Here is a 9,279-nt window from a genome sequence, read left to right as displayed (position 1 = left end):
GTCAGCAGGATGCCTGTGTGAGTACATCATGCTCTCTGAGGCCTGCGAAGGCTTTCTTGGAGAGCAAGCTTTCTGTTCTTGTATGTAAAGCGGCTGGCAGAAAGCACTCGTGTGTACGGCAGCCCAGGTGGGAGGGCAGGCAGACAATTAGGAAACAGTTGAGAAATTGCAGTCGAAACTTAACCGTGCAGAAATCAGATGTGGAGTGGCACCCTTGCTTTTGGTAACCGGGAACACCAAACAGAAGGATTAAGGGATTCAGAAAAAGAGGTTTAGTGAAGTGTTTGCAGGATATGGCTGACTCAGGTGGCTTCTAACCCCAGCCATTCCCTGGCCCTCTGGACGTTTTTTTGGCCCCCTGCCACTGGCAGGAGGATGTGTGGGGTGAAACGCTGCTAGTTGATGTTTTTCCCAGAACTCCATCTCTGCTTTGATGGTTGCTGGAACGGTCGCAATACTCTGTAGCCCCAAGGAGTCGCATTACATTTACTGCCAGAACGAGTCCAAGATTAATGTATGTTACTGTTGGGAGTCTAAAATGTTAGAAATGATGAGTCAAATGCCTCCATCATAAACTTGGCTCAAAGTCTGCATGAAAAAAACCCCAACAACCTAAAACTTGGGTTTGTTCTAGCCTTTTTGTCTGAACCTCAACAGTGTGTGTGGCCAGGCTTTTGATAGAAATCCTCATTGTGGAAGCAAGAGACTTCCAAGAGGAGAATAAATATTAAATAGAAGCTGAAAAAGTCAATTACTCATTGATTCAAGGGGAAACGCTGGGGGAGGGAACACCCATTGCATAGGATGGCTCCATGTAACAAGCACTGGGAGCTGGTCACCCCACGGGTGCTGTGGTCAGTGTTTGTCTTGCTATGTTGTCACCCTCTGACCTGAAGGACAGGCACTGGTGCTGGGGCTGTCCCCTGGGCATTGGGCAGGGGCTGGTGGGGCCATGGGCCCACCACGGGCCATGGCTGCCCTTGGGGACAGGGGAGTGGTGGTAGGGGGGGTTTTTTTTTAAACATAGGTGAGGCGGCACCAGCCAATGGGAGTATGGGGCTGCCTTGATGGACATGGTGGCCTAGGGGCTGTTGGAGCAGGAGGTATGGAGGCAGTGGTCCTGAGGTGGGAGAGAGTGAGGGTGGGGGGCTCTGGGGTTCCTGGGGTGGGAGAGGTATGAGTGCTCCCTCGAGGAGATCAGTGTTCAGGTGGCTACCCCCCATGCTCTGGACTGGAGCATAGGCGCAGAGGATGTGGAGGCAAAGGGGTTGGTGGTGGCTGAGGTGGTGTTCTTTTGGAGAGGGAAACCAATATGATGAGGCTGTCCTACACATGCAGCACTGCTCTGGGAGGTGGGGCAAGAACTGTGCTTGGAGCCACCGTCCTGTTTCAGGCCTAGGAATGGGGGAGGCCTCAGGACCTGCCCAGTAGCCACAAAGTGTGGGGGTGTTGAGGCAGCCACCTCCAGTAAGCTCAGCATTAGGTATGACGGTTTTTGCAGAGTTGTGAAACCACCTGGAGAGTGGGCAGCAAGAGGCAGAGTGCAGGCACAGGCCTCTCAAAGTGCACAGGTGGATGCCTTGAGCCTTTTCTCCTTCCTTGTGACCCTTTCTGGCCTTAACTCGTGATTCTGTACTTTCAGACTGGTAATACAGGGAAGCTCTAAGAACCTTGTACTGTCTTTAGCATTGGGTCTAGGCAATTCTGTATTTTATTTAGAAGTCTGCTTTGAATTTTTATTACTGAAAGTTCTTTCTTTCATCTGTTGTGGACCTCTTGTCTTCCCCAAACCTCCACTATGTGCACCTTCTTTTGTCTTAACTGTCTGAAATCAAATGACTATTTCTTGTTAGTTGTTCTCTTAAGAATTTTGTCTGCCTTTTAGAAAGTCTTAACAAAAACAGTGTTTCATCCTTACTTTGTAGTTCACCTGGTACATGTGAGATTTTCCTAAACACACTACAGGGGAAAAGTAGCTCCTGTCTAAATGACTGCTTTAGGAAATCTTGAGAGTACTAGATCTTTTACCAGCCTCTGCAGTGACAAAAGTGTAAGTGGCTTCATGAAGTATTAGACAAGTTCATGGGCTTCAGCTGGGCACATTAAAATCAATAACCTGTATGTGATCCCCAGGGGCTGGAGAAGGGGTGTGTCAAGGACTCTGTCTCTGCTTATCACAGAGTAAGAAACCAGGTTTTGCCCTGGCCTTCAGATGACATCCTGAGCTGAGTGGACTCTTGGTCTCTTCCAGTCTAGCTAGCCCTGTAGCTCTAGGAGCTGCCACCTTTGTGCCATCTTTGTCACTGGTGCCCAGCTGTTTCCTCAGAGGCAGCTTTATTCCTGGCTGCAGCTGCTGGGTGTAGAGTGTGTTCCTGGCACTCCTCTGATGAGCCTGGTTTGGCTCAGGAGTGAGTGAACATAAGAAAAGCAAATACTTGAGCCTCGAAGTGAAATGTTAAAACAACTGAAATAAGCCTCTTCACATAATCTTTGCTTTGAAGGTGCTTTTTGGAGCAGGAGCAGCATGAGGATGCTCCACTTCTAACATTCTAAAGCTCTCAAATGTTTAGCCTGTTGAAGGACTTGAACTCCTGCTTGGATGTTACTCTGGCTCTTGCTGCAGTTTAGACTGTGGCTTTCTGGGGTTTTCCAGGAACTTCAGTGCGTTCTGCAGTTTGGTTTTGGTGATCTTATTGCTGAGTTTTCTTCCGCTTGTCAGTCAGTAGGCAGACAGGTCATCTAGGTGGTGGGGTGGGGTTTTGGGTTTCTTGATGTATGAATGGCCATCAAATAGGTTACTCTCCATCCAGGTTTTAACAGAAACTCCACTTCAGGTGGGTGCAGATGGAATTCAGCTTTATGTTCATGCTACTCCTGATTGTGTGTCTCACTTTCCAGTCATATAAGCTATATATAATAATTTAAGTCTGTGCTGCAAGAGGAGGTCTTGATTTGCTGAATTTAACTGTGCTGTGTAAGGAAGGAACTAGCTGGTAGAGGTATCTGTGTCTTAGAGGTCAGGAAGCGTAAGAGTGTAAGACTCTAGCTTAGCTCCCCGTGCCTTTGAGGGAAGCACAAGCAACTGTGAGTTAGGTTATACTGCTTTTAAACTCTTAAGTTAATAGAGAAAGAAAGGGAGGTGGGTCTGCTCTGAGTTCAAGGTTAGAATATAAAAGTAATATCCTTCAAACAAATGAAAACTAAGTAAGACTCAGTTGAGTAGTGGTACAGCATGAAGGCACAACAGTAAGGCAGTTGCACTGAATGAACAGAAATAAAACTGCCATGACTGAAGTGGGTATGGATTTGACTGTATCAGAGAAAAGGGAGTGGCTGGAATTGCGGAACATGGAAGGAGTTACCATGTAATGCTAAATGTCTGGTAACAGGGACTTCTATTGAATCTGTTAAGTCAGGACTAGTAACAAAATACAGACGGCAAACTGAGCAGATAACAACATGCACCTAGCAGGGACTGAATTAACTGACCCATTAAAAACTGGGTAATGTTTTTCATGTGCCAGGCAATTTAAGACTGGCCTTTTCCATAAATCAACTGTCTCCAGAGAGAAAAGTTTAATTGTCTCATCTCTTCCATAAAGGATTTATTACAGAGTCATATGGAACATGAATTTCTGTGCCAAAGGGGTGGTTTATGCAAGTATTGCAAGATGGGTAACAAACTGATGAAAGGGAGGGTGTTTGTACTGCACTGCAAACTGAGTTGGAGGCAGGAGTCATAAGACACACATTACTCCTCACCCATAACCTTGGCATAAAAAGTAAGAGTGTGCATAAAACAGATAATTGGGATGAAACCAGCCTGGGAGACATGAGCAATAACTTAGAGGAGGAGGGAGATAACTGTATTACACAAGATGAGACATAAAACTTTGTACTTTAGTTTTTATAACAGTAGACTTGGAGGCCAGCTGGTGCCTGGCTCCACAAAGCAACAGGCAAGATTTCTGATGGGAACTGGCATTCATCAATTTGGAAAGAACAGTGAGCAGGTGATGGGGTTACTGTAGGGACATGACTGGAGGACAAGTGGAATATTGGCTTTCAGAGGTGCACAGCTGGGAAGTGTTGGTGCTGTTAAACACGGTGCTTGGCAATACTTCGCACATTAGAAAAGTGGAACAAAGGAAAAGGCATCGCTAGGGAGGGTTTTCTCAGGCAGGCTGAAGAGATGATCAAGGGAGACGGGCTAAGGTGTTGTGACACGGCTTAATGATTTTAAGCAATGGGAACACATCCAGAGAATAAGCTCCAGGGTTGAGGAGGAGAAATTCTTGAATCTGAAGGACGATTTGGGCTTCTAAGCCTCTGAGCAACTTTGCACCAGGTGCAGTGAGGATTAAAAACCTGGCTGGGCTGAGCAAAGGAAAGCTTGATGAATATAGGAAAGGGATTACTTGATGCCATTACCTGTTGTTTCAAGGTGCGTGAGGACCCAGGAGGTTCCTTCCAGTTCTGTGGTTTCTCTGCTATATAGCAAAATATCTGATTTGAAGTGATTTTTTTTTTCCCCCCCACATCTGTCTGTTCTTACATTGTGATTTTATAAATTGCTCTGTCTGTCAAGGCTTCCATTTGGCCTTGTAAGAGAAACAAGATAAAATGGCTGAAGTCTAATGCTGCCAGTGTCGTTGGGGTTTCAGATGACAGCTTTCTAATTTAAGAACTGCATCTGGTACAGGTGAATCCTATTTAAACCCTTGTCATGACAGAGAAAGATGAAATTAAGCCATCAGTTTCATGATTATGTTATGACTTAATTGAAATCTTACTTTACCCAAACAGAATCAAGTTCAAAGCAGTGATTTTTTTTTTTTTTTAATTATCATAAAGCTGTTAATAGTTGAGTCAAGTCAGTTCAGCAACAAAACTTCAGTTCTTCTACTTGATTGGGATTATTTGAGACTTGTTCTGAGTGCTGTTATATTTTCAGAAGGAGGAAATCCCTTGTATGCAAAGTGTAGCTCCTTGCAGCTTGCTGCCTTTTTTTTTTTTCCTTTTTATTTTTTCTCCTGTGGTTCTGCTGTACTTTCCTCACTTACTGCCTCCTGTCTCCTGCTTTGTCTTGCTCTTCAGTATCCCCTTCTGTTTGCTAGTAGGTTGCAGCCATCCCTTGCTGCTGTATCCCATGTAGCTTGTCTCCTAGCTTGTCTCCACACATCTCACATAGGCTTTTGATAGAATAAGGTGAGTGATGTGTTCTACCTGGCTCCATGCTCTTCAATTTGGCTTCACCAAACTTAAGTGGAACATGCTGAATACTCCAGCAGAGCACATGAGGGAGTAAAAACAAGTCCTCAGTCAGACCTTGGCACTTCCATGCTACTTTCCTTCATCAGCAAAGCTTTTCATTAGTCTGAGATCTGCTGGAAGGGAGGTAGACCCAGCACTGCTTCACCAGGGGAAAGACATCTTGTGATGCCATGCTGACTAGTGGCATCCTGTGCAATGAGGTTTCTGCATCTATAGGCTTCATCTGGTAGGTCAGTATCAAGTGTACCTGGTACAACCTAGAGCTCACTGGGATGTTCTGGAATTGATGTGTGCTATTTGCCACCTCTGCTAAGGCTGTGGGTGGTCTTTAGTTGAGGACAGTGGGTTTTGTCCATGCATTGTAAGCAGACTGCTCTCTGCCTGTTTTTCTGTAATGGCACTTGGTTAGGGATGCTATATGGTGTGGATTGTCTCTTTCTTGGTCAGTCCAGTTGGTCCAAATGAATCACAGATGAGGTAGAGAAAGAGTCCTGGCTTCAGCTCTGGGAGTTGAGAACTCCTGATAATGCTGGGGTTCTGGGGCTTAGACCTCTGCTTGTCTGTGTTGACTTATCTTTTAAAACAGGGCTGAGACTTCTGGCAACTGATTGGTTCTTCTTCAGATTCTGAGATGATGGTGACTTGTGTTGGTAGCTTTTCTTGTTTCTGCTTTTTAAAGAGAAGACCTCAGAATGAAGAACTACTCTACACTAATAACCAAAGACCCTAAATTCAACTGTTGCATTGCTGCAGCTGTGAAAGAGAAGCATCGATCTCTCTTGTCCAAAAGCTTGAGCTGTTCCTGATACTGAAACTTTCTCTTTTCTCTATAGGTTCAGTACTGTGGCTTGCTGTTTCGCCACGAGGGCTGGCCCCTCTGTATCCATGAGAAGATTGTAGTTCAGCTGGCTTCCATTGACTGGCGAATCTTGAAGCCTGGTGACTTCTACCTGCAGGTGGTCCCCTATCTGAAGAAGTCTCCACGTATTGTATTGAAATGTTTGGCAAAAGACAAGCATAATGTAGAGGAAGTTGTGATTCCAGAAGTTTCCTATACCTCTGTATTTACTCTGGAATGGTTGAGTACTTTCAATGGAGAGCGGATGGGTATAGCACTGGAAAATTATTTACTAACCACTGATGATAAAATATTTCGTGTCCCCTGGGATAAAGTGGTTAGTCCTGAATTTATAAATAAACCAAAAATAATTGAAAACAGTATAATCTCTCCAGAAATTACAGAGGAACATTCAATTTTGTGCCTCCCCATGGACCATGCTGAGTGCAGTTCACCAGACCTAGGACCTCAGTATTTGCAGGAAGAAAATCCAAATCAAGACAACCTGGTCATCAGCAGCACAACTCCCCAGTTAAGTGAAGCTCTTGTCAATGGTGTTTGTACAAGTCCAGTTCCTCAAGAGAACTTGAAAAGTGACCTTGAAGGGGACTACATTCAACAATCAGAAGTTTCACTGCCCCGGTTTGGGCCACAAACGGAGTCTTTAACCCAGTCGCTAGCTTTAAATTCTGTAACTCAGCCCAGAACGCAAGTGAATGCGTCTAAGGGCAAGCACAGGTTCATTGTCATTCAAGACAGTACCTACTCCAAGAACATAATTCAGTCAGCACTTATGCAGAAGGAGCACTGTCAAACAGACACTCTGAGAACCTCTTCTGCAGAAGTTCTAAAAAATGTAATTCCATTGGAAAGCAGCAAACTGGTGGCACGTGGAGAACTCTCTCCAGGAAGTCAACTGTTTCCAGGTGGCCCTGAAAACATGGGGAATAGCTTTCTTGGGGCTGAGTCTTCTGCCTGCAGTACAGAAGATTCATTTGCAGAGCAGAAGACCTGCAGTGAACACTTAATCGATTTGCGATATGCACTGTGCAGCTACAGCGACATGTGTGCTGGAGCTGTCAGCTGCAAAGCACAAATGCCTTGTGCTCCTGGAAACATGGAAGGAGAAAGTGATGGTCCTAGTGGAAATGCTGGTGTTGAAACAATTCTAGATGCTACTGCTGCTGAGGAGGCAATGATGCTAGGAGTACATGGAGAACCACTGACCAAGGGTCAAGATGAGGTGGCACAGATGGATGCCTCTCCTATCTCTGTCCCAGGGTCTTCAGGCTTACATTGCACACTGAAGGAAGGTGCTGATATTTCTTGCCAGAGTGGCAGTGAAAGTGTTGCACCAGCCCAGGCCACTGTGTTGCTTGTCACACCTGAGGATTCAGATGTAGATGTGGAGGAACGCACTTCAGGGAACACAGCAGATGTAGGAGTTGTTGGTGCGTGCTGCAGTGATCAGGAAGCAAACCTTCGTCCTCCATTAAATCCTCCAGAAGAGAACCAAGGAGAAGCAGATGAATTTGAGCTGGGAAGATGGGACAGCCCAGAGGAAGTCAAAGAGGCTGAACAAATATTGACTGCAAATGGGAATCGGACTAGTCAAAGTCACTGTTCTGATGAAGCTCCTACAGATGGGCTCTTGTCAGGTGGTGAAGAGCAAGAGGTCTCTGTGTGTTGGCTGAAGGAAGCTGAAGAAGTCACACTACTCCAAGCTGCTCTGTCAGCAGAGAGTGATCAGATGGCAGAACAATTAAATAACAGTGACACTTTGATGGGCCCTGATGCACAAACAGAAGGCTCAAGTCAGTCCAGAACCCAGAGGTCTGGAGAAGAGTGTGAGGAACCACAAGGACAAATAGAAAGCCATGGCTGTAAAAGTGAAGAGAACTCTGTGCTGAACTTGGAGCATGTCGCAGTACAGGATTTACAGGAAGGAGAGGAGAACCAGGAAAGTTTTTCCTATGAGGAAAAGTCAAAAACTATAGCCTTAAAAACACTAGAATCCATTGAAGAGGAACTTGAGGTTGGAGCACTCCCCTCAGGACCCACGGAGGGGCCTATGGAACCCACCACTCTGCATTCCCACCAAGAGACAGCTTCTGGGACATCACCTCCTGCAGGTACAGCAGTTGGGTGTGAGTGTGTTTATCTGTTTGATAACATGGGTAGAAAGCAAAGTCCTCAAGAGGCACTGCTGACAAGTGTGTCTGCTGGAAGGTTTTGGGCTAATAGCATAAACTAGATGGTGATGAAGGAAGGTGATGAAGTTGTCATTTTTGTGGTTTGAAATTAGCTTTTTCTTCCCAGGTGGGCTTATGTAGATATTTTGTTCAGTAATTCTGTATAAATTTATACTGGTACAGAACAAAGTTCCAGTGTAAGAGACTTTTTTCAGTTAATCTGATGGCTGGTGACCTCCACCCATTACATGCACCATGTGCATGTTATGGATGCATGAGGATGCATGGATGCAATAGGAATGTGTGAGGAAAGAATTACTTAAGTGTACAGGTCTTTCACAGTTAAACACTGGCTTTAGAAAGGTGGTTGTGGCAAGAGGAAGCAGCATTGGATACCAAAGTAAAATACTAGTTGTGTAAACATGACCTGAAGATCAACAAATGTGTGTGCTGGTAACTGATTTAAGAAGCAAACTGCAAACTGAGGGATTCTCCCCCCTCTTCCCGCCCTTCCCCTCCAGCATGCTTTGTTCAGCTTGGTTATGTTTCAAGTAGGAGCTGTTTAACTCCAAGAGGAGAGCACAGAGAAATGAAGTATCTAACTTCAGCTCAGACAATATGTTCAAGCAGGTCTTGCCGAGGCTCCTGTGTGGGAGCTGTGCTCCTTCAGAAGGAATCAAGGAGGCAACCCAGGTATCTCTGCCTTTTGCAGCAGGCTGTCGGCAAGCGGTGTGTAACCGCATGGATGTGATGTTGGCTCTGCTGAGTCTGGCAAGCTGTAGATATGCAGATCCCATGGAGGAGCCTCTGTGTGGTGGGGGCGGTGGAACATGCCATTCCAGTTCAGCAGCTCTCATTCCCTGAGACCCCTGGCTAGGAAAATTACCTGGACTGGGATATTGGAGTGAGGACTATTGAGAGGGTCAGAGGTATAGACCTACACTGCTAAATGGCATCTGTGGAGGAACAGGTCAA

General features: G+C 45.6%; 1 protein-coding gene across 1 annotated transcript in view; it reads left to right on the top strand.

Moving 5' to 3' along the window:
* The window catches only part of KIAA1755 (KIAA1755 ortholog), a gene marked incomplete at both ends in the record, with an annotated part of 7,013 nt that extends 210 nt beyond the window's left edge, over positions 1 to 6,803 (top strand). The window contains 2 exons of the mRNA XM_010020321.1: positions 466 to 514; positions 6,108 to 6,803. Coding sequence (XP_010018623.1) covers positions 466 to 514; positions 6,108 to 6,803 — 745 coding nt within the window. The remainder of the gene's footprint in view (positions 1 to 465; positions 515 to 6,107) is intronic.
* Positions 6,804 to 9,279: the final 2,476 nt, after the last annotated feature.

This window comes from Nestor notabilis, unplaced genomic scaffold (assembly GCF_000696875.1).
Source record: "Nestor notabilis isolate BGI_N333 unplaced genomic scaffold, ASM69687v1 scaffold3868, whole genome shotgun sequence".
NCBI lineage: Eukaryota > Metazoa > Chordata > Aves > Psittaciformes > Psittacidae > Nestor > Nestor notabilis.
Note: the sequence above shows the minus strand (reverse complement) of the source record. Positions and strands in the feature narration are given on the sequence as shown.